Raw genomic sequence first — 25083 nt, forward strand, 5'->3', positions numbered from 1 at the left:
ACGAGGGGCCTTGGCGCAATGCAGGGCGGAGCGTTGATTTTCGGTCAGGCGGCGCGGCGGGCAGCTCTGGCGCGCCGCCGGCGGGGGTGGGCGGGTCGTTTATTCCGGTGTCCCGGTGGGATCAGGAAGCGATTCCCGGTCAGGTGGCGCGTAGGAGTCAACCTGGGGAACGGGTATCCCGGAGGTGTTGCGGGTCAGGCAGGGAGATGGGCAGCTTAGCGCGGGGGCCTGAGGGGCGCTGTTGCCATGGCGACGCCGAGGCCTGAGGGGCGCCGGGCCCGGGAGGCCTCGGGGGTCGGGACGGCCCCTCGGGATCCTGGCCTTTCGAGATCCTGTCCTCTCGGATCCTGGCCTTTCGGGATCTTGGCCCCTCGGGCCGGGGAGCGGTTTAGGGCGGTGGGGTGGGTGTGCTGTCACCGCTGGGTGACCCCGATGGTACCCGCGGCACAAGGGGTTCTCTCCCAGCCGGCCTGCCGGGAGCGCGTCTCGCAGCTGCCACAAACATCGCACAAGTAACGCTGAGCAGCGCCAGGGCTGAGTTAAGGAGCCTGACGAGCGTTGAAGCTGTCGTTGGGTTGTTAATTGGTCGGTAAACTTTCTGCTGGGTGTTGTGGTGGCCAACAGGCTGAAGTGCGTTTTAAAAATGTGCTCAAAGAGATACCTCAGATCAAATTGCACTCGGTTAACACCAGCTCCTGGCTAATTCAGAGGAGACCACCAAACTGGTGAGAGGGATGAAGCACTTCTGTGGGGAAAGGCTGAGAAAATTGGGATTGTTCAGCCTGGAAGTGAGAAAGCTTTGAGTGACCCAACTGTGGCCTTCCAGCACCTGAAGGAAACCTACAGAAAAGATGGGGCAAGACTTGACAAGGGCACTTAGTGACAAGGACAAGGGGGAATGGCTACAAAGTGAAAGAGAGAAGGCTTAGACTGAATATTAGGAAAAATACTGTGGGGGTGGGGAGGCCCTGGCACAGGGTGCCCAGGGAAGCTGTGGATGCCCCATCCCTGGAAGTGTTCCAGGCCAGGCTGGATGGGGCTCTGAGTGAGAGCCTGGACTAGTGGAAAGTGTCCCTGCACACAGCAGGGACTTGGAACTGAATGGTCTTCCAAGGTCTCTTCCAACCCAAACCATTCTGTGATTTTGTGATGATGGCTCTGTGAGCTTTGGTGTTTGGAGGCCGTAGCCCAGGATACACAGGACTCTGTGTTTTGTGTAGCACAGTACAAACAAAGCTCCTGATAAATTTGGACAAAGTTAACTGGAAGAGCAGCATTTGGTCTGAGTCTCAGGTAGTGTTGCTTCATCTGTGTCCACAGTGCTGGGCAGGACAGGAAAATCAAGAGTTCGGTGTTGTCACAAGAGCAGAGGACTTGTGTGATGTGCAGTGTCAGTAACTGGTCACATTTTGGCCCAAACTCCTGCTTTTCTATGGTTTTGCTCTTCATTTAATCACAAATTATGCTTAAACACAAGCACTATCTTCTGGTTTCTTAGGTCATCAGCACAGGGGTTTAATTTATGAAGTTCTCACTGCTGTGGGCTCCTTGACCATCTCAGCACACTCAAGCAAGGATTCCTTACTTATTTATTTATTTTGGAAATTAAACAGAGCTGGTCTTCTCCAAGGGGGCAACAAATACTTTTTCACTGGTACAAAAAGAGAAAATGCAAACTGCCTAGGAAAAAACTGTCTTTATTTGAAGCTTTAATTATTCTGCTCCTGTAAGTTGGTTTGCCCTGGCTGATGTCCGTTTTTGTGCCGTTAATCGCGGTTTGTTTCCATCAGCTCCAGCTGTGGCTGCAGAAAGCCCTGATCACCTGCCCGGCTGTCACAGCTGACCCTGAGCAGGGGCTGGGCTTCAGAGCCTCCGGTCCGACCCGAATTCCTGTGTGAGTCACGCCCAGCTCGCCGGGACTGCCTCGCCCGAATGGCAGGGGTGCAGCTGGATGCTCTTTGAGGTCCCTCCCAACCCGAGGTTCCACGTTCAACAGCCAGGGCTTTAGGCGAGCTGGCAGGAGCGGTCTCTGTGTTACAGAGTCACGCCTCTGCTAAATCTGCTTCCCGTTGACCACTCCTACAAAGCAGGAAATATCTGATTTAAAATTCCTCTGCCCACAGCGCAATAATGTCTGGGCTGCTGCAGTCTTGCTTTGAGACTCTCATAGAAGCTTCTGTTATTTATTCAATATCAATTGCGAGGAGGCACAGTTTCCTATCACACCTAAAACATGTCGAGATGCACCCATGTTGATAAAGAAGCACATCAAGAATTTCTGTGTTAGTGAATCACCAGAAATTCACAGAATTGTAGAATATCCTGAGTTGCAAGAGACCCACAAGATCATCAAGGTCTAGTTCCTGTCATCAAAGTAAATTGTATTTGCAGAGTTGGCTCTTGGGAAAACTGTCTTTCAGGTTGTTTGACTGTTAGTTTGCTGAACTGTTATCTTGATAAACTCATTAAAAAATGGTGTGATGTTAACATGGTACAGAATTTAATTAAGACTTATAATCCCCTGGTTTATGGTTAATCCTTTGTTTTACTGATTTCAAAATGACAATACTTTTCTTATGTTCCCCCCAGAAGTCTGGAAAGTGGATTATTGTCTGTATTCCCAGGCTGCACAGTCAGCAACAGCCCGTAGGAGAGGATGGGGGAGGAGAGGGAATCCTTGCAATTTACCAAGGGGCAGCAGATAAAAAGACTGCAGGTTTGGATGTCTGACAAGGAAAGGTGGCTGTCCCATTTCTCAGCATTTCAGCTCATTTGCTCCTAAATTATAGTAAAAATTTTTTGCTGCCAAAATTATTTAAAAGCAGATCCTTGCTTTGAGCTTTTGTTTAAAGATGGAATTTATATTCTCCATTCTCTTCACATTTGTAATATTTGCTCTGTGAGCACAGGACTGACTGACTGATGACTGTTTAATGATGTTAATTAAGTAGTGTTAACCCTGGGGTCTTTAAAAATGCCAGTGTGTGTCATCTTTGTGTTCAGCCCCAATGAATTTCAATTCACTCTTAAGATATTTAGATTTTCCAGATAATTAAAACTCCCTGAAAGATTGTTTGCAGGTGACATGTCAAAGACATTCTGAGCTGCAACTGGAAACCAAATGACAGCTACATCTAGAAAGTGGAACATTTTCTGCTGGGGTCAGCTTAGTGCATCAGGGATGGAGAAGTGGGGAGGGAAGAGAGGACCAGAGAGCCTGGGGAGGCACTGGATCCATTTAGGTTTGCTGTGCCAGACCTTTGGTTAACTCCTCACCTGCAGTTCTTGGTTGTACCTGCTTCAGTGTTGGCAGCTGCTTTGTTTTGGGTTGTTTTAGGGGGTTTTGAGTATTGGCTTGAAATAGCATTTGTACTTTCCTGAAACGACTCCAGGGCTTTGAGTTCTGGCAGATGATTGGCTTTGTCTCTGCAGGGGCCTCATTTAGCTCAGCCCATGAGCACTCGGAAATGACACGCTGGTGACAGCCTCCCCAGCAGTTGGTGTTGCAAATAGTTCAGCTGTGAGAGTAGACAGTAATTGTTGTGAGGTGCCTTCCTGCCGGGGCAAGCCAGGGCACCCCGAAGAAATTACAGGGGAGAATCAAAGGAAACTACTGGAGTAGGGTCTGAGGTGCTCAAGTAAAACAAAGAAACCAAATCAAACAAAACCCACAACAAACCAAACAAAAAACTCCAGCACAACCCAACAGTGTTTTCTAGCTAAAGTTAAATATACAAAGTCCTTCTTCAAACTCCCACCCGTCACTTCACACGGGTGGGAGTTACTTCACACTCACTTGAAACAAAAGGTAGAGAAATCAGGCAACTTCTTGTATGTGTGACAAAAGAAACGGGGCTTCCCAAAGTTTCTGGAAAAGAACCCTGTTCCTGGGGCACTCCAGGGCGCAGAACCTGCCTGAGGCCCTCTGACAGCTGATGGCAAATGTGCGTTTTATTGACGGTCCCCTGACTCCAGCACCTGCAGGGACAAAGCCACTCCCTTGGCTTTTGCCAAGGGCAAAGGATTCATCTTCCTGATGCTTTGCGACCTGCTCATTAGGGAGATGGGCCCTGGCCTAGGCAGGGCAAGTTTCCCAGGCTGCGGTGGCTGTGAAGGACTGAGCAGCGCTTGGCTCTGAGCCCCTCCACCGGGCTGTGCCTCTGGGACCTTCTGTCCCACCTGGACCTGCCACCCGAGACTTGCTGCAAACCCGGCGGAGCTGCTGAAATCCCTTTGTATTTAACAGAGTAGCACCAGCAGATACAAGGTTTGCAGTCCACTTTTATCTTTTCAAGATAAAAATGTTGAAGAATAAAGTTATATATGACTGCCAGTGGAAGGGCACAATATTTACCCCTAAGAGCTTTGTGAGTGGCTACACCTGCAATCCCTTCACTCTTCCACTTTCAAGAACCAAAAGGAGCCCATTCCTGAAGAACACAGTGTCATTAATTTTCTTCTGGAAGAGGCTGTGTTGGCCATGTCACAGAATGAGCTGAACTTGGATTGTTTAATTTTTTCCTTTTAAAATCATATCAAAACACTGAGAAACCTTTAAATGTGTTCTAAAGGCTCTGAGGAGTACAGTGATTTAAATGCTTTTTTCCAGATCAATATTAGTGTGCCTTTTTGAAAATGGATAGTATAGAATTACAGCATGTACGCTCTGGGGGGTTCTCAGTGTTTTTAAATTTGAGCTGTGCTATTTTTGTGCTCATCTGTACGAGCTGCCAATTTTCATGCAAATTATGGATTCTTAAAATAACTGAATATACAGAAGCACTGTTGAGTTTCTTTCAGAGTAGAGCCTTCATCTCAACGCAGTAGCTTGATTTTAGTACGTTTTTTGTAGCAGACTAAATTGTATCTTTGCAGGCCAACACTTGTACAGCCTGGTGTGGTTCTTCGAAGATCCACGCTCCAAAATGCTTCCACAGACCCACCTTAAAGCCTTGTCCGAAGTCGGGGTGCAGCCCACGCTTGCCTTTGGCTGTCGCTTTGGCACAAGCTCCCAGCGCTCGAGTGCCGAGGCAAAGCCGCAGAGCCCCGAGTTCCGACCCGCGCAGATGAATCTCGCTGTGGAATTTGCTTTCGCGCCAGCCAAGGGCTGGGAGCGGGGCTGGCGTGCGGGAATGAGGAACGGAGGGATCATCCCCACACCCAGCAGCCCGAATCCAAATAAACTCTGTCCACTCAGCTACCCTAAAAGTACCCGAACAGATCGGCCCTGCAAATATCGGCCCCCACTTCTAGCTCTGTAAATATTTTTCTTTTAATGAAAATCCGACCCGAGTCGGATCCTGCCCTCTCCCTCCCCGATAGCCGAGGTATTTATATATTATTTTTCTCGCAGCAAGCACAGCCGCAGGGTCCAAAGTTGCAGCCGGGGACAAGGACGCGACGGCCCCCGAGCCCGGTGGTGCGGGGTCGGGCCACAGTGCTGAATCACGGCGGGGGGGAAGGGGAAGGGGAAAAGATGAAGGGGGAAAAGGGGAGAAAGGGGCAGGGGGCGGTGCCGGCTGCTCGCGTCACTGTTATGTCTCCGCGGCTCCGCCGGGGCGGGGACAGCGGCAGCGGCGGGCGGGAGGCGGGGGGCCGCGGCCCCGCTCCCCTGACAGCCCCCGCTCCCCTCCCTCCCTCCCCAGGCCGGCCTCCGGCTCGGCGCTCCCGGGAAGATGTGGGTGAAGCTGTGCTGTTTGCTGCTCTACTTCCTGGCGCTCTTCGTGCTGGCCCGGGTGTTCGAGGCCGTGGCGTGGTACGAGAGCGGCTTCCTCGCCACGCAGCTGGTGGACCCGGTGGCGCTGAGCTTCAGGAAGCTGCGGACTATCCTGGAGTGCCGCGGGCTGGGGCACTCGGGGCTGCCCGAGAAGAAGGATGTGCGGGAGCTGGTGGAGAAGTCAGGTACGCGGAGCTCCCCCGTGACCCGGGGGGACGGACGGAGGTCGGTGCCCGGCCACCCCCGCGTGGGCTCCGGCCGCCCTTGGATGGAGACGCGGGCGCTGCTTCCATTGGCAGGGCGGGTTTGGGGAGCGAGCTGGCTCCCCCCAGCAAGGGGGTCATGGAGGGAGCCCGGGGACCTCGGGGGGTGGCGGTCAAAGCCCGGCGGTGTTATGAACCCGAGCGGGCTGCGCCGAGTGAAAGGCCTGCGCTGGACGGGGCACCAGCAGCGGCCCTTCCCGGCCCGGCCCTTCCCTCCCCTTCCCCGGGAGTTCCGCTGCGGGCGGTCGGGTCAGTGCGGGTGGCACAGATGCGACCCAATGTCGTCTGCCGTGAAAAACGAGGAGGAGAGACTCCAAATAGCTGCAGTGGGCTACTGTTTACAGCTGGGGCCAGCTCGTTCCCGTGTATTCCCAGCCGTTTGCTGGGTTTATTACAGGTACGGTTATCAAGATGGGCCCCGAGGAAAGCGATGATTTCATAGCCGAGGAGCACAAGGGATGGGTACCCAGGGTTGAGATGGTTTTATACAAGGGGAGCAGAACTAGTTCCTGCATACAAAAAATCAGCTCGGAAAAAGGCAGGGAGGCATTTCAGAAGTAAGGAGAACCAGGTGAAGGAGATGGACTTCTCGGGGCTGATGAAGAGCGGTGGAGATGTAAGAATGGCAGAAGTGTCCTGACAGTAAGGATGCTGCCTGGAGCAGTCGGAGGGAGCTGGCCCCAAGGACTGGGAGATGGGGCTGATGTAATAGCTGTAGTGCCAGCCAAGCAGGAAAATGTGAGTAGTTGCTTTTAAATCAATGATGGAATGGCTGGTGATCCAGGAGAGAGAGAAATCCCAGCAGTCGGGATAGGCAGTGAGGGTCTCTAATGTCTGGACAGAGAGGGAGAAGGATTTGTATGGATGTAGTGTCTGCCATATAACCTTAAAAATGCTGGTTTAAATAATTGATATTACTCCTGAGCATTTAAATCTAATTTGCTGTTACTGTTCATTGTTTATTTATGTTTTTATGTGGTTTATTGGCTTTGTTGCTCCAACGGCAAAAAGCATTAGGCACTTTCACTTTTGTTTCCAATCACTTTCACTCCTTGGCTGTCAGGTACTTTCATGATGTCATGATGTTTGGGTTGCATATGCTGCAGGGAAGTGTTTAACTCCAAACAAACTGTATTAACCAACTTCTTCAAATGTCATGGAAACACTTCTCATACCAACAGGCTTTGCAGCATTTTTCTGTGGTTACGTTTTGGTTTTTTTTTTTTCCCCTCTAAATTTTATGAATATTTTTACAAACCCCTAAAGGGTTTCAGCTGTTGCACTTATTTTTATATTTTTAAGGAAACTGGTTTTGAAAAAGACTTCATTTCTTAAAGCTTAGTAGATTAGTTACTAGAATGCAGGTTGTCATTAACAGTGTTTGTAATGATTGTGAAACAAAACACGAGAAGGAAATGAGATTACGAAGGAACATAATCAGATGATTTTACCGTGAGCTCTTTATGTTGCTGCATTTGGAGTTCATGGGAACTTTTCCCAACTGTGCAAACAAAAGCCAGCAGCTAAATTAGTCTGTCCGAGATTTTTACTAGCAGCAGGACCACAAACACTGCATTTTGGTCCAGAATTAATGACTGAAATTCTGGAAGTCTGTTTGAATGATCAGTGTCAAGAAATTGCTTACTGCAAAATCGCAATCCTGTGAAAAGAAAGCAAAGATGTATTGACTAAAACTGCTCTCAGCCATTGAATGTTGTTATTTGCAGAGAATGAGCCTTAGAAGATGTTCTTTTATTCCTTTGTGTGCTCGTGCATGTGTGGTGCATCTGTGTAATCAGAAACAGAGCATTCGTGTCTTCTGTGGCCTGACTGAAGTCAGATTGTTCACAGTCATGTCACCAGAAATAAAATTCTAGTAACAGCTTGAGGTTTAGCTACCTTTGTACTGAAAAGGTTCTCTGAATAACCATGCAAATATAGTTAGTTAAACTGTTACTAGAATTCATGAATCTTTCCCCAGTGCCATTTTAATTTAATTTCTCCAATTGTCTCTTTTTCAGGAGACCTCATGGAAGGAGAGCTTTATTCAGCTCTCAAGGAGGAAGAGGCCTCTGAATCGGTTTCCAGTACAAACTTCAGTGGTGAAATGCACTTCTATGAGCTTGTAGAAGACACAAAAGATGGGATCTGGCTGGTACAGGTATATAAATTTGACCTTTTGTTTTAATATATATTGATCACACCCGAAATACGTTTCAAAGGAGGAGTTTATGAGGGTAGTTAACTAGTTGTAAAAATGTGTAACAGGGAGATGGTGACAAAGATAAACTTCATCCAGGAAATGAGGAATAGAGAAATAAAGCAAGAAAGGCTGGAAGTGCCAGGGCTCCTATACAGACAGGAAGAAAAAAAAAAAAAAAAAGCTTGTTATTCTTTGGATTGCATTTTGAAAAGCAGGCATTTTAGAACCAGAAAACAAGCAGAGCATCATACCCTGAAGTACACAGAGTATGCAAGTCCTTGGCCCTGGGTTTGTGAGAGCCTTGTAATGTGTGAAGTAGGTGCATTAGAACAGATCCTCCCAGCTGGCACAGGCTCCTGGTGCTGCTCTTCCTTTTGGTTGCATTACATGCTCAGACCCAACCAGTTTGAGTTTCTGCTTGTCTAAGGGGCTTAGAGCACTTGTAAAATCTCTGTTGGCTCTCCACAAAGGCAGGAAGGATCTCAGTCTGCCAGCTTCCCAGTCTAGCAAGCTGCTTCTGCAACGTATTCCAGTGGCTTGAAGTTAACTTTCTCCCAAGCCTTTTGTGCCCAGCAGTTTTACAGTCTGTTTTCCAAGGGCTGCATGAGAACAAGAGATCATTTAGGAAAATAAAGACAGACTTTTTCCAGTAGGATTCTGAAACAATTAATCATCATTCCTGAGAACATAAGTAACCTAGACCAAAATGTAGATTTTTTTTTTCCTGTGTCAGCTTCTCTGTTGATAAGAGGGTGTTTAAGGCAGAAGTTTCCTCCTAACAGCCACATCAGGTGAATTCTCCACCAGACAATTAATGGTTCTTTTGACAGCTCCTACTTGGTTTGTCTGGTCTTGCTTCATGTTTTCTATTTAATAGGAAGTCATTACATCTTCATAATCTATTTATTAGACCTGCACTGTCATCACATCAGATCTCATCCCAAAACAGACAAGAGGACAGATTACCTTCAGACTCAGAATGGCATTTGTGTGGAAAGATATATTTGGAGTTCATTGAATCCAAGTTGGAGGTTTAAATCATACAGGAGGGTGTTCTTCAAGCAGAGAGAGAGTGTTGAAAAGCAGTTTACATGTCTCCAAGCTAGCTGACAAATACAGTCATGGATATGCTGTGAAAAACCTTCCCTCCTCCCTGTGCAGCTCAGAAGGGTGAAATATGATAGTTCTCTGTTGTCTCTTGCTTGCAGAATTTTACTTGTAATGTATTTTCCACTAGCATCCTAATGGCAGGTCACATAGGCTGTGTTTTGATATCTCCAGTGTGATGAATGTTGTCATCATTCTGGGAATACTTGCACAGCTATTCAGTTGGTCACAATAGCTGTAGAAAAAGAAAATTAGTGGAATTTACAGAATAATTTACTTGCTGAGCAGTATTTGTCTGTTTCTCTACAATAAAAACCACAAGAGATGTTGAATTTCTATTTTTCATTCTTGCTTTTTGAGTTTTCATCACTTTGAGTTTTCATTTGCTCCATTGTCCACCACAACTCCTGTCTGGATAACTCCTGTGCTGGATTTTTCATGTCCTTTCACACGTTTTCCCACACTCTTTTCTTAGACCTCATCCCTGCAGAGCTGGTATTTGCCATCATTTCCTAGTTCTAACTCTTGATTCCCTCCCTTGCCCATCCTCCTTTGCTGTTAGGAATCCTGTGGAAACTTTCCAGCTAATTAACCAGCTCGATGCTCATGCAGGGGAGCGAGGATGCCTCGTGGGTGGGTTTGGTGACCATGGGCAAGGTCAGAGATTCCCCTGCTCTGTTGCTGCTGGCTGGGAAGCAGAAAGGATCTCCAGATCCTCTTCAGTATCCTGAGCCCTGAATCCCTGTTCTCTGGGGGCTGCTGGAAAGGAGCAGAGGGAGAGGAGCAGTTCTGCCTCAGCTGGCACAGTGGCTGTTGCTTCAGTTGGTTTGAACAATTTGTGATGGTGTGAGGACTGAGACTTTAAAGATGATTTTTATTTTCCAGTGCGTATAGATGAAATTTCTGGTGTGGCACAGGGTGGGAGTGTGATAGCCATCACTGTCTGCAGAGAATCAAAGGAAAAAAGAGGAAACAATTACTATTTCTTTATATGTTTGACAAAAATTGAGGTGTGAGTTTATAATTTAGAGTCAGTAAGATGAGTTCCTTCAAGAAAGCCAAAGTCAGTACACAGGGAATCAGTGTTTTGTGGCTTTGTTTCTTTATTTTCTGGAAATCCACATGCAAAGCATCCTGGTCCAGTGGTAATTTGTTTACCAGTGTAGCTGTTCACAGCCCCTGTGTGGCACTTCCACAGAGCCACAGACAGCAGCATGTTCTTTCTCCTATTAGCTCATGATCTCATCACCTTTCCTTTTATGCTGTTCTTCTTGCTTGCCAGCTGCTGTTGTGCACTTCTTTGGCTGGCAAGGAGGGTGGCTTTTAGTTTCTGGAGCTGCTTCTCTTGTTGGTTGGGGAATGATATGTAATGTTCTTACTTTTCCAGGCTCTGGTTAGTCTCTAGAAGCCTGTCACATCCAACAGTATTGGAGTCGTTACGGCTTTTGAAAATTGCCTACAGAAAAAATCCTCTCTGAATGAAGTTAAAATCTAAATGAATGTATATTTTTTTTTAAAAGTCTCTACTATAACATAGTGGCAGAGAGAAATAAAGGAAATTTTCTTCTTGGCATTGAAGTACAAGGACAGACATTTTGATTGTGTCTGTTAGAGCTGCAAAGGCCATTATTACGGATATAAAATTCTGCAGTCTGTTCTGCATCTCAGTTTCTAGTTCAAGTGGTGTAGTCACAGGGCAAGGGATGTGCCTGTAGCATTTTGGTGGTGATGGTTTGTTTGTTCTTCTTTTTGCTTGCATGTAGGATGAGTGATTTTCATATTTATTTGCATTCTGAATTTTGCCAGGTGATCAGCTCTTCTTGCTAAAAAAAAAAAGGCAGAAACACTAAATTCTTTCAAAATACACCATTCAGTATTTGTGTCTTTTCCAATAACACTTCAGGATCATTTACCACAAGATACCTGATTTTAAGTTTCAGTTTTCTTCTTGAGAGGCTTCATATCCAGTCAAGGGTGCAGAATACCATCAGCTGGAATGTAATAGTCCTTGTAGTGCCTGTGTGCCTGTGTTAACTCATTGCAGAAGCTCATTTATTCTCAATCTCTGACTTAACTGACAGCATAACTGGCTGTCCAGATCAGTGCATAGGTCACCTCACCTCCCTGGAGAAACTGCATGTAATTTTGAGGTGGTTAATTTTTGCCTGCTGTGATGGATGTAGTCCTTGCCTATTTGGATGTGATTTCTCACAATCTCTTTCTCAGAAAAGAAAGGCAAAAAGTCTCCAGATATCTGCAGTCCGTATGGGCGGATTCTGAATGAGTTGTGAATTCTTAGGAAAGAGTCTTAAGTGGAGATTCAGTTCCATTAACACATTGTCAAATAATAAACAGAAAGTGAGATGTCTCAGAATTAATAGAAGTGCAGACATTCATGTAGAGACTTACTGACATTATCTGGAATAAGCGAGCTTTTTTCCAAGCTTCTAATAAGTAAATTACCAGTCCATTTATAATTAATTGTATTTTTACTTCTGTTTTAAATATAGAAGAAGAGTTTGCAGCATAGCTGTTGATGAAAAGGCTTCTATGGCTAGAGTTTTTCAACCTTTTTGTCTTTGTGGACCCCTAAAAATCTTCCAGGTCATGCATGCAATCTTTACAGTAATATTGAGTTTCCTCTGTTCCTTTACTCTCTGCAGGCACTGTGCAGGAGTTCATGGGTGTCTCAGACTGGATACCACTGAACCAGACAGACATTTCTCATGTTCATGCAACTTTACCAGTTCATTAAATGAGTTAGAATTCAGTTTTGTCTTTGGCAAAACTACACAGGTTTTTTCCAATTCAAATGCCTGTATTCCTTATGTGGAGAGTGACTTTCTGAGGCTGGGTGAGGACTGACTGCTGCTGACAGAACCACCTGGATATGTGTGTGTGTGTGTGTAGCAGGAAATGGTGTCTCTTACTTAATGGGTTTTGTTCTTCTGATGATGCAAAGTCTGTCACAGTGCCCTAGTGCCCAGAGCTGAGGCGCACTTGGAGTCGTTGTCTTTGTGGCTGAGCTGTAAAACCAAGTCGTGACTATTACTGTGTATTTGAAATTATGTGCTGTTGGTGTGAGCAGGTGCCTGACACTTGCTGTGCCAGCTAGAATTGGTTCAAATAATGAGAGCTGGAGCACATGAGGTGTTTGTTCTGCTTTTGCCCCTCTCTGACTCATTGTCATGCCTTGTGATATTCGAACACTTTTAGTTGTGAGCGAGCTTCAAAACTTCCTGAGAACAAATCTTGTTCCTGTGACCTGCTTTGAGATCTCTGTGTACCTGTCTGGTAGAAATTGAACAAAACCTGATTTAAATGCACGGAAAACAGGATAATGCTCAAGTGAGGTCGTTATCATGTCATGCTCAAGTACTTCAGGGGTAGCAGAAAAGGAGTCTGTCTTTGCATATTGTGTTGCTACAGCAAACTGTTAACATCAGCTGTGCTTCCTCAAGCCTCTTTAATGTCAGTCGTAGTTTTACTTGTATTTTAAGAATCTATGTTTCATAAAATAATCTTTAAAAATGCTTAATGGTACTTGGAAATTAAGGAGCAGCTGGATCCGTGATGGTTGTAAAGTAGCTATTGCAATATTGATGCACCTGCCCAACACACTTTGGGTTTGGATTAGGCAAGAGAGGCAAAGTGCCTTGCTGACTTAGTCCTCTTTTTCCAAGTGTTTGTATCTTTCTGACTCTGGGATATTTGCTCTTAAAGTCTGTTCTGTAATGTCATAACTATGACTACTTTAATATATAGATCAAAACAACTCTTTTTCTAATTTCTTTCTTGATTGAACTCTCTGGGGGTAATTCAGTGTCATGAGAACTCTTACAATGCAAAAGCTCCCTATTCAATTGTCTTTTGAAATCATCAGATTCTCAGCATTTACAGAGATGGTAATTCAGATCCTGCAGGCAGCCTGGGTTAGGTGTGGGTTAGGGAACAGATCCGTTCTGTGGTGTGAACTTGTTAAATAGCAGGGTTACTGTGATCCTATAGGATTCCCTTAGCCCATTAAGATGATTAATGGATTAATTGAGTTACCCTCATTGTCTTACTTGTCACTCTGACATGTGATATGTCACAGATTGTGAACATAGCCAATAATAAGCAAAGCTGAGAGGGTTTGTGCTTCTCCAGACGTGGTGTTTGTTTCCCATCTGTGTTAGCTGATCTCCTAAAAGGTACCTTCTCCCATGAGCTTGGGCTTTATTTCTGTAACATTAAATAGAGTGTATGATTGAAAGGGATCTTTCTGATAAGCTAGTTCAGCTTTCTGCTAGACTGTAGAATATGTGTTTAGAAAATATTTTGCTGTCTCTCTTACACTGTAAGTTGTTCAAATACTCCTGTTGACTGTTTTCTTCTTGGAAATGTGTGTCTGACTTGTGGCTTGGGTGTACTCAGGGCTAATTTGTTCCTATTGGGCATAAATTGGCATTGCCCTTTAGTTTCACAGGGTCCTGATGTCAACCACACTTCTCCCAGTAAGTGAGGTCAATCAACCAGTTTGTTTTGTCAGGTTTGATGTACCCTGGGCTGTGCTTGTTTTGCAGCCAGTTCGTATTGATGGCTGGTGTTTTCTTGTGGAGCAGCTGATAGCCCCAAGCGTTTCCTCCATCGCTGTTTCGAACTGATGAACTCCCCAAGTGTCCTGTTCATTACTGAATTCAATTTCATGTGTGACACTCTGCATTACAAGATTTGTGCAGCTCTTCCTGCATGGCATTGTAATCCTCTTTCCCACATAGATGTGCTTCCCAGTTTTATGTCTTCTACAAATGGCTTTGGGAGACTTTAAGTTCCCATAGGAAGGGCATTAATGGGAATATATGCTGAACTGAGCTCTAAGGTAAATCTGTTAAGAAGTCTGTTAGCACCTTTCTGGCATTTTGATGTCTTTTTGCTATAGCCAATTTCGTGCTCATTTTAAAACTAACTTTCTTTTTCACTCACTATAAAAGCCTATCTGTAGCTCTCATGTAATTTTTCCATGTGGCATAATACATGATACACTACCAAACTACAAACAGGGTACTACACTCTCTTCTTCTCTTGAAACTTGGTTCTTTTCCTTTAGGGAAAGTTTCTCTCAATCAGGAATGATACATCTTTAGTAGTTGCATGCTGGAAAGAGGTGGAAAATGCAACTGTCTCTGCACGTCTAAAACTTCTTGTACAGTTTTGCATCCTATCAAAATCGAACTGGTGGGATTTTTTTTTTTTTTCATTTGCTCTTAAATATAGCTACAAACTTGTTTCTGTCCTGTCAAAATGTGAATTGGTCTGACGGGGGTTTGCAAGAAATTTTCACAGGTTCACCTGTGATCCTTGCGCTTGTGCTACAGTCCTGGGATGGAGATATCCTGCTGACTCTGATTTAAGTGCATTAAGTTATTTGAGTTCTGCTTTCACCTTCAGGTGATGTAGTTTCTTCCCATAAATTTGCTAACTGGTCCATGGCCAGCCACCTCTCCCCTTCACTGAAAACTGAGTCATGGTATTAATTTAACTATAAAAAGAAAATTATTTTACATTTCTCTCCTATCTTCATTGTTTGGTGATCCTGCTTCTTCTCCCCCTCTTCTATTCTTATTCATATGACTGAAAAACCTTTTGGTACAACTTGTAATAGTCTTTGTATGGCCTAACTTGAATAGCTCATTTTTCCTTACTTTTTTTTTCCTTGCATATCTTTCTTTGATAGCTCTTCCTTTTGACCTTTATTTGAATCCTTGTAGATTGTCAAACTATTTCTAACTCTCTTTGGAAGTGATTGCTAGGAAGAAGTGCAGGACTTGGCAACCTTTTTTTTCTTACTTGAAATACAAAATCCTGATAGCTTTAACACCACGGGTTTGAAGAACTTCCAGGCCTCTTCCACATTCAAATTCCCAGTCTCCTCAGTCACAGGTTTTTAAGCTAAATTTCTTAACTTATCAAAATTCACACTTTTAAAATAAAATCTGTTACAAGTGTTTGCAGGTTATTTTTAATTTAAACTGAAGTACATTTTGATTGCTTAACCTGCACTATTTTCTTGGACTCCCTCGTGCACAGAGGTGGTGACTGCTTTCCAAAATACAAAGCCTTGCCTTGGCATGGTGAACTCCCAGTGCTGTAAGTGGGTGTTGTCTGCAAGGAGCAGCTGCAATGGACTTGTTTATTTGGAATTTTTTTTTCCATAATGACATAAAAAAGCACAAGCCCAAAATATTTTATGAAGCTTCAGCGTGTAAAACCATAGCAAGGTTCCTCTATGTAGTTACAAAATACAGACTGCAAGTTAGGTAATTGTTCTTCAGTATAAATAACTTTCTCCAGGAGGAAATACTTTTTCATAGGAAATTAATTAAGCTGGTGTTAAAAATTCCACCAGTATAGGCAGGTGACAGTAAAATAAAATGGTGACTGTATTTGCAACAAATTTTTGTCTTGACACTTAAAGTGAATGTTGTGGTGCCAGGCAGAAGAAACAGTGAGCAGGATCTGTCCTCCTGCACACATTAACATTCTCCCATCACTGTTTCACAACATGCACACAGAGTTTTAGAAGAAGCCAGTCTCTGAGTAGTTGTGCCAAAGAGTAATCCAGTCACCAAAGTTTTACTTCTGTGCTTACTAATAAAACATAGTGGTTCCTTGCCACGTTGGATGCACTTATCAGGCCATAGTAGCTCTTAGGATATTTTAAGGATATTTTATGGCTTTAGGGTGTCTTTAGGAATTTGGTCTTCCTTGATTGCAGTGCATGAAAGGAAGAAGTTTAAGATACCCAAAGCTTCAGTCACACTGGGTGATGTACTACAGTAGATTTCCCAGCTGGTTGTCTCAGTGCATGATGGTTACATTTATCTAATCAAAAAGGCTTTTCTATATGATGTGTGTGTTTTAAGAATAACTTGAAGGTTTCTTACCTAGATTTTCACCTCCAGTGTTATTTAAACATTTTGGGCTTAATGGAATAGGAATGTAACTGTGACTTCAGTTTGTTTCCCTATGTAGAACATTCTGCTTGGTGAATTCTTCTATTTTAAGATTCTGAGAAGCTGCTACTTACCACAAAGCAGATAATATTTATGAGTCTCAGAGGCTGGACATGCTTTCTAGGTTGAATCTCAGCATGTCCTCAGAGAACTGTTAATCATGGTGACAGCCCAACTTCCAGGGGCAAGCTGACATTTGAGGTTATTAAGTCAGAAAACGATTGGGATAAGTTTAATGGCGGGTAAACAAATATCTAACAAATGGAAGTTTCAACATTTAATTTAAAAATATATTTTAAGTGGCTGTCAGTAAGCCTGCAGCAGCATGTGAGTTGTTTCTAAAATAGAAAATGCGATGGCTCGTGGAATAGTGCATGATCAGTCATGTCATTCAAAATTACCTGTCAGCTGGCAGCAGGCTGAGTTTTCTTCTCCTTGTGGGTTTTTTTACCCCTCCCTGTACAGTTATAAGTCAGAGGATGAATGCTGCTTCTTCATAATCTGTGTCAGTAGAAGCTTACAGTGAGGTAACCTGAAGTACAGCTTTAATATGCTGGGTTAGAACAAATTAAACCTTGGGATATATCACAGCAAGTGATGGTCCTGAAATGGCAGATGGGACACTGGAGTTGGTGGAACAGTCACATCAAGTTGCAGAATGAGTCACAGGCAAAGCTGTATGGAGTCAAGATCCTTAGGCATTATCTGGGAGTTTAATCAGTAGTTTCCACTGCTCAGTGGAATGGCTGTTGGCAGTTTAATCTGGTACCAGGTACATGCATTCCCACTCATTCTGCTTGCTCTGAGACAAGGTGTCTTTGGTATGTTGTAAGTTCTGAGGGAGAATTGTAATAAAACTATGGTGTTCTTTTTAATTGCAAAGAAGAGGAACCTGCTGCACCCCTCTCCTTTCTCCCCACTATGAACTGGTTAATGTTAGTTTCATTATTTTACCAACATTTTTGTTAACTACCACTGATTTTAGTATCTTAACATGTACTTAACATGATGATGCGCTTCTTTCTCTCTGCAGAGCCACATTTCTGTCCTAGTGCTTCACTCTCCAAAGACATTTACCATGACTCCCAGTTGTACATTCATACATTCGTGTCCTAAAAGAAGGGGAAGGACTGTCAAGCATGACTGGCACTCTGTTTTCTTGAAACCTGCTCTTTATTTCAGGAACCAAACTGACTGTGACACTAAACTAGTATTTCCTTTTGGCAATAGGTCATAGCAAACGACAGAAGCCCACTGGTGGGTAAAGTCCACTGGGAGAAAATGGTGAAGAAAGTCTCAAGATTTGGCATACGTGCTGGCACTTTCAACTGTTCCAGTGACCCCAGGTATATCCTTAAAGGATTATCTAAATCCCAAGAGTATCTTAAGGCTCAGCTGTGTTCTAGCAGCAGGACTTGCTGTGTTGTAAAAGTAACTGTGACAGAAGGTGGCTTTATTCATGTTTTTATCTCTCCTAAAGTCTGCTCAGAATGCTCCATTACATTATTTATCAGCTCTGCAGCTTCCTAAAGTGTCGTGTGGGAAATGCATGATTAGACTGTGGAGAGCATAATACAGCAGTGGAGAGGAATGAACAGAAGAGTTTGGCCTTCCAGTTTGGGCATTCAGGGAGAGGAACTGTGCTTGCTTAGGTCAAAGCTGAACAGATCAGTTTTAGAGTCGTTATATCACCATCTGGAAGGGGAAAGCACAGGTTAGCATGAACCTTGCATACAGAGCCTGCCTCCCAGAATTACTGACAAATCCTGTTCCCTGGCAAATGTATGTTTATATATAAACTGGCACACACCCTTGGACAACACACAGTGTGCTGTGCTAGAGTCACTGTGTTTGCATATGATTTCTAACCAGGAAGAAGAGCAGAGCCAAAGAAGCTATTAATAATTCTCTGCTGCTGTAAAAAGAGGGGTTTTTTTAAGCATTTTGTTGGAGGCGTTTGCTTTACATGACAGGAGACTTTGTCTAGAATTCCAGTGGCACGTATGGATACGCACATCTTATGCAGCTTAAGTCCTAAATGTTTACAGAAATCTCAGTGTTAATCATAAGAGGAAATACTTAGGCTTTGTAGTGCTTGTGCAAAATAATCTTGTATTTGAACATCTTAAAAATTTGGCAGTGTTTCTCTTTGCATATCTCCTGAGCAGCCTTAATGCTTTGATCAAATACCATGTTTTAAATTAATTCATTTTTTTAATACAAGAAATGTTTTATCAAGTAAACCCTTGTGAGTAGTTTTCATCAAGTTGCAGCTGAAATTCAGAAGAATATTACATGCTGCAGTAATCAGGATACCTTTATTAGCAGGGTAATATCTTATGGCTCTTTCTAAAAATGCTGCATTCATTTTCCTGGGGAGTTGTAATTCAATTCCTGGGGAGTCTAAATACATGTTGACAGAGCGAAACCACAGGGGAGCTAGGTAAGATGGCTGGGGAATGAGGCTGGTGGTCCCAGTGTGCAGGGTTCTCAGACATTGCATGCCTGTTGGCTCTGTCATAGTTTGATTGTTGAAGCTTGCCAGATATTTCCTTAAAGGAGGACTAGATAATTGGGTGTAGTGATATGGGTAGGAAAGATGCATGAGAGAAGGGGTCTTGTGAGAGTTACTGTGCTCTGGACCATGACTCAGGGTTCAGCCATGAAGAGCCTCTTCTTTTAGTTATGGATTTGGGGTTCGCCCTATCTGCCTGCCAGACAGCATGGCTATTTTTTTAGCCCAAATCATCCAGCACCATGTGTGTGCTTCCTGCTCCACTGGTTTTGTGGCCAGCTCTCTCACCTCACCCCTTAGCCTGTCTGCATCTTGACAAAATGGTCCCAGTAGGAAGTGGACACTTGTCAGCTTCATCAAAGCAACTGCAAACAGACCAGTGTCTGCTCAACTTCACTCCACAGCTGTTTGGCAAAACCAGGGTGGAAGGAAGCACTGGGAAAGCTGTGGGATATTGAGTTACACTGGAGTTGTTTTCTTCTTGCCTGGAAGGCCAAGGAAAAGTAGCTTTTAATACTAAAGCTTTAAAGCAAAGAGTCAGCCTGTGTATTATTCAAATCCAATTACAAAGCATCAATGGCTGCTTGGCCTTGTTTACTTTAATGGCCTGTGAAAATTAACACTATTTCTCTTCCTGTTTTATGAATGCATATCTCTTTACAATATTCCTGTAAGATATAAAGATATTGTAAGAATAAATATGCTTTGGCAGAGAATATTGGGTACTCTTATTTCCTGCTATTATATTATAAGGGTTCCAAGGTGCTCAGCATGTCTCATTTTTGGGCTTAGAATAGAAATGTAAGGACTCAGTCCTGGGGTTATGAAACTGGAATCTAACCTACCGTTTCCTTTGTAGATACTGCAAGAGGAGGGGTTGGCTGAAATCCACCCTCATTATGTCGGTTCCACAAACCAGCACCTCCAAGGGAAAAGTCATGCTTAAGGAATACAGCGGGCGCAGGATTGAAGTGGAGCACATCTTCAAATGGATCACAGCCCACGCTGCCTCTCGGATCAAAACCATCTACAACTCTGAGCATTTGAAAGAAGAATGGAACAAAAGTGACCAGTACCGGGTGAAAATATACCTGTTTGCCAACCTCGACCAGCCTCCAGCGTTCTTCTCTGCACTAAGTGTAAAGTTTACTGGAAGAGTAGAGTTTATTTTTGTCAACGTGGAAAACTGGGACAATAAAAGTTACATGGCAGAAATTGGTATCTACAAGACACCATCGTACATACTGAGGACTCCTGAGGGGATTTACAGGTATGGAAATAACACTGGTGAATTTATATCACTACGTGCCATGGATTCCTTTTTGCGCTCGTTGCAACCAGAAGTTAACGATTTATTTGTCTTAAGTTTAGTTTTGGTTAATCTGATGGCTTGGATGGACCTGTTTATTACACAAGGCGCCACTATAAAGCGTTTTGTGGTTCTTATAAGCACTTTAGGGACGTATAATTCACTATTAATTATTTCCTGGCTACCAGTGTTAGGTTTTTTGCAACTACCCTACTTAGACAGCTTTTATGAGTACAGTTTAAAACTCTTCAGGTACTCAAACACAACTACTTTGGCTTCTTGGGTGAGGGCAGACTGGATGTTCTACTCTTCTCATCCAGCCCTCTTCCTCAGCACGTACCTTGGCCATGGTTTACTAATTGATTACTTTGAGAAGAAGCGACGGCGCAATAACAACACGGATGAAGTAAATGCCAATAATCTGGAGTGGCTGTCGAGCCTGTGGGACTGGTACACCAGCTACCTGTTTCATCCCATTGCTTCTTTTCAACACTTCCCTTTTGACTCAGATTGGGATGAAGACCCAGATTTGTTCTTGGAGAGGTTGGCCTTCCCTGATCTCTGGCTTCACCCTCTGATACCAACTGATTATATAAAAAACTTACCCATGTGGAGGTTTCAATGCCTCAGCGCCCTTTCTGACGAGGAAATGCTGGAAACCTTTCCAGACAGCGAAAGTGACTCTGACAGTGAGAACAAAGAGGTCTTCAGTAGCGACAGAGACGTCTCGGAGGACGATGAGCTGAGCACGTGTCACAGGTGCAGTGAAGGAGGCGTTGATGCCTGTCCGTGCGCCAGTCACTATTGTCACCACGAGCCGTGCGAACGCAAAGCCAGGTCCTGCAGCTCGTACAGCTCCGCGGGTGACCTGGAGCCAGACTGGTCAGCCTGGCCCTCCGACATGTTGCACTGTACGGAATGTGTGGTGTGTCTAGAAAATTTTGCAAAGGGCTGCCTGCTGATGGGCTTGCCCTGCGGCCACGTGTTCCACCAGAATTGCATCATGAAGTGGCTGGCGGGCGGGCGGCACTGCTGTCCCGTCTGCAGGTGGGCGTCCTACAAAAAAAAGCAGCCATACACACACCCGCAGCCTTTGTCGAGTGAGCCCCCGTCTTAGCTGTGTGCCCCTGTCTTTTGTAAGCTTTCAGGATATTACTGCTTGCCTTTTAAATGTTAGTCACTTAAAAGATTACGTGGTTTGAAGTTTTAGTTTAAATGTTAGTGCAGTGAACTAAAATATACATGATGCTAACGTTAATGACAGAATCATTTGGTTGCCTTGTATGTTGAACTGAATGCAAACTTACCTTACAAATAATTTGTTCTCTTCAACATCTGGAAACTTGATGCTGTTTTTGTAAGCACAAAAATCAAGCCTACAAGAGAAGCGTATTCCAGCAAACATTTACAAGTTGGGATGTGGGTGAAATTGAAATTCTAATCGGAGACAATTGCTTAATTTAAGTGTTTCTTATTTTAGAGTCTGTTCTGCACATCTTTGTTGAATAATGTATGTTGTAAGACAGTACCATTTAAAAAGAAATCGGTGAAATAAATTATTTTAAAAGGAGATTTGTAATGTTAATTGTTTTGATAAATATTTTGTGTGTATGGCTACGGATGTCTTGCTGGCCTGATTTATCTGTGAAGACAATAAAAATATAACACAACTCTTGTGACTAATAAATCATCTCCTAGGGATGCAGGAATCCAGTGCTCTGAGCCACTGGCCAAGGAGAAGGCAGTGGTGTTTCACTGAGAACTGTTTCCTTCATAAGTCTGCTGTGTTGAGGAGCTTCTCTGCTGGATGTGGTTTTCCAGTTGATTACAAGCTGCTTTTCCAGATGGAGACCCTCTTCTAGCAGCTGTCTCTCCAGTACCCTCATCTGCAGACATCTAGGAAGACTTTAGGGTAGCTCCCTCTACAGCCTCAAAGTAAACTGTTGAGAAGGAGCAGAATATTGTCATGCAGTGACAAAAGTGGCTTGTGAAAGTTCAAATTGCCAGCTTCCAACTGTGCTGGTATTCTGAAGTGATTTCTGGTTTCTTTGATAGTTCTTTGGAGCCATAAAAATGAGTCTGTTGTTTTCTTTGTATTTCCCTATGAAACTCTGATTTTGGTTGTACCTTTCAGAAATAATTTGGCTGAAAATAGAGAGGAATTGTTGGTTGGAAAGAAAAAAGGGGGTGGGGGGGGAAGAGCAGGAGATTATATGAGCAGAGGAAAAAGCTAAACTAGGAAGATATTTTCAGTTGTCTTATTTCTTTCCTAAATCTTGCCTCTGTAATATGAAAGGATGATAATGACATAAAGATGATGATAATAGGAAATTCAAACACAGCTCCCCATTGCAGTTACAATCCATCTCCCAGTTTTATAGAATTGGGAGGCTGGTGCTCACAGAGCTGCTGGCATTGTTTCATCTGTCCAGAGTACCTGGGCATGCTCTTTTTTATTAACAAATGTTTCAGGGCTCTGTCACCAGGTGTGTTCCCAAGAGGACATTCATGTAATTAGCAGAAGAGCTGTTTTTAATTTACTGAGTCCTTTTTTCCCTCTCATTTCCTTTTTCCCAGGGCAGTACTGAAGCAGAGAGGTACAAGGGGCACAATATCAGCAACTCTCCCGTGGTCCAGAAAGTAATTTTTATTCCAGTTGAGACCTGCCAGTACATGTCCTGTCTCTGTCATTACAGCCTCAGCAGAGCAGCAGAGAGGCATAATGAGGGCAAAGATCACTTCTGCTTCCAATTTGTGCAGCAGCACGGCGTATATGCTTGTCATGAGTAGCTGAAATCCACATTGTTTCAGGACTGTTTTGAAACCTGCACTGAACTGAGGCCTTGCCAAGGGAAAGGAGAAGTTTTGTGAGTATAAATAAGGCTGTAGCTGAGGTGCTGACACACACAAGTGAGGTGCTGTATCACAGCCTGCTGCAGCCTTTCGCTGGTACCCCAGCAATTTGCCAAGTGCTGTGAGTGCTAAGCTGGAGCAATGCTGTGTCCTTGGAGCACTGAGTGCTCGTGGAGTGGAGGCTGACCTCCTCACCCTCACACACAGCTCTGCTCCTGTGCACTGGCTCAGCCTTGTTTGCAAACCTTTGTGCACACCTGTTTCAGCTGAAGACTTGTTTTAATGGCCTCGGTTGCTCTACTCATCCTGTTCTTTTGATGGATGACCCAGACTGCTGTTTAATTAGCAGGAGAGCCACTGAGGGCACATCCACAGGAGCAGGTAATTATGACCAGTAGGTAGCTGTGGAGGGAGGTTTAGGCCCCTTGTGTCTGGGTTATATAAATTGTTGTGATCAGTTCCGGCAACACATCTGTTACAGAATCTTGAGCAGCTGGCGTAGTGTATTGAGAGTCCCAGCAGGACAGAAAAAGCAGTGGGATGTGTTTATTTTATGAAATGCTGGTGTCAGTAGCAGCAGAAGCATCCAAATAACATTGTTTTCTACCCCGTGCAGGATCTCAGACAGCCCTTCCCTGACGCGCTGACAGTTGAACATCCGGAGAAGGGAGCAAAGGAGCAAAGACTGTGCCTGTAACAAGGTCAGCAGTTTTCTCTGCTCACATGTTTTGCCTCGCAGGGCTGGGTTGTGCTGGTGCTTGTGAAGTGTCTTAACTGAGATGCTAAACATTCCTAAAGCGTTGTTTCATTCTCTGATGTCTCGTGCCTGGAAGCTGGAGACCAATTGTAAACATAAAATGTCAAACCACTGAGGTGAGGGTATTCACTTGTTTGTTAGGTTTAATAAAGGCAATGGATGTTTGGTGCTGCTATTACAAGGGATGGATTTAAATAATCTCTAAAGCTCCTTGTCACTCTCAATTTCCTCAATTATTGTTTTATTGGCATTGGCTTTCCCACTGCTGGTGCTCAGTCCAAAATGAGAGCTCTCTTTTCCAAAGCTCGTTTAGTCTTTTTTTTTTTTGCATTAGATTCTGGAGGGAAAGATGGCCAAGGTGAAACTACATTTTTGTAACTCATTAAAAAGTCTGTCTCCACTAATAAAATAATGAGGATAAGTATAATCTAAGGTGTTAAACAGATTAAGTTAATAGCACCTTTTTCTTCCTAAGCTTTTGCACTCTGTGCATCACTGATTTATTTCTAATGCTCTCAGTCTCAGATTGTGCACCGAGGCGTGAAGAGATGGACTGACTCGCTGGAGCTCCAGCAGAGCAGCTCCAAGCTGTCCCTTCATTTCAGCCAGGTGACCCTGCGGAGAGGAGGGTGAGGATGAGCCAGGCCTGGCTAGCAGGAGTGGAAATCTTTTCGGATTTCTCCGAAAGAGCCCCGGCAGCCGGGGGCGGGGTGGCCATCGCTCGTATGAGCTCTGCCCTGGCGTGTGCTGCGGAGCCAGGGGAAAGGCCGGAGTGGGAGTCAGCCCTTGCACCAAGAAGTTACCGAGATGCTGGAGTTCCAGAGAAGGGAGCGGGGCTGGGGAAGGCTCTGCAGCACAGGTGGTGGGCAGCTGAGGGGGCTCAGCCTGCCGGGGGCTCAGGGGCACCTATTGCTCTGTACAGCTCCCTGACAGGAGGGGCAGCCGGGGGGGGATCAGGCTCTGATCCCAGGAAACCAGCGACAGGATGAGGGGGCGCAGTCTGAAGCTGAACCAGTGGAGTTTAGGTTGCGCATTAGGAGGAATTTCTTCACAGGGTGCTTGGACATTGGAATGGGCTGCCCAAGGCGGTGGTGGAGTCACTGTCTCTGGAGGTGTTTCAGGAAAGACTGGACGTGGCACCCAGTGCCATAGCGGTGTTCGGTCGTGGTTGTACTCGATAATCTCAGAAGTCTTTCCCAACCTGACTGACCCTTAAATGGGTTACAAACACGCTCAGTGTGAGGGGGCCGAGCGCTCCCGCCTCCATCAGTGCCCGCCCCCCGCCGCTCCCCTCAGCGCCTTCCCGCCCCCCGCGCGGGGCGGGGCCGTGCGCAGCGCCACGTGACTGGAGGGAAGCAGCGAGGG

General features: G+C 44.7%; 1 protein-coding gene across 4 annotated transcripts; it reads left to right on the forward strand.

The window, feature by feature from the left end:
• Positions 1 to 167: 167 nt before the first annotated feature.
• Positions 168 to 23709, forward strand: RNF103 (ring finger protein 103). Of its 4 annotated transcripts, XR_005954922.1 has the most exons (6): positions 5646 to 5901; positions 8001 to 8140; positions 17515 to 17630; positions 19659 to 20069; positions 22686 to 22975; positions 23578 to 23709. XR_005954922.1 is itself a non-coding variant. In XM_041465192.1 (5 exons), the coding sequence occupies exons 2-5, from the start codon at positions 5676 to 5678 to the stop codon at positions 21223 to 21225; spliced, it is 2049 nt and encodes a 682-aa protein (XP_041321126.1). In that variant the 5' UTR covers positions 168 to 184; positions 5646 to 5675; the 3' UTR covers positions 21226 to 21678. The 4 variants fall into 4 exon arrangements, 3 of the variants coding, with proteins under 3 accessions (XP_041321126.1, XP_041321337.1, XP_041321252.1); XM_041465192.1 differs by lacking the exons at positions 22686 to 22975; positions 23578 to 23709 and adding an exon at positions 168 to 184 and having other exon boundaries at positions 19659 to 21678; XM_041465318.1 differs by lacking the exon at positions 22686 to 22975 and having other exon boundaries at positions 23578 to 23671.
• Positions 23710 to 25083: the final 1374 nt, after the last annotated feature.

The sequence above is a fragment of the Pyrgilauda ruficollis genome, unplaced genomic scaffold (genome assembly GCF_017590135.1).
Source record: "Pyrgilauda ruficollis isolate IOZ18807 unplaced genomic scaffold, ASM1759013v1 scaffold1, whole genome shotgun sequence".
Taxonomy (NCBI): domain Eukaryota; kingdom Metazoa; phylum Chordata; class Aves; order Passeriformes; family Passeridae; genus Pyrgilauda; species Pyrgilauda ruficollis.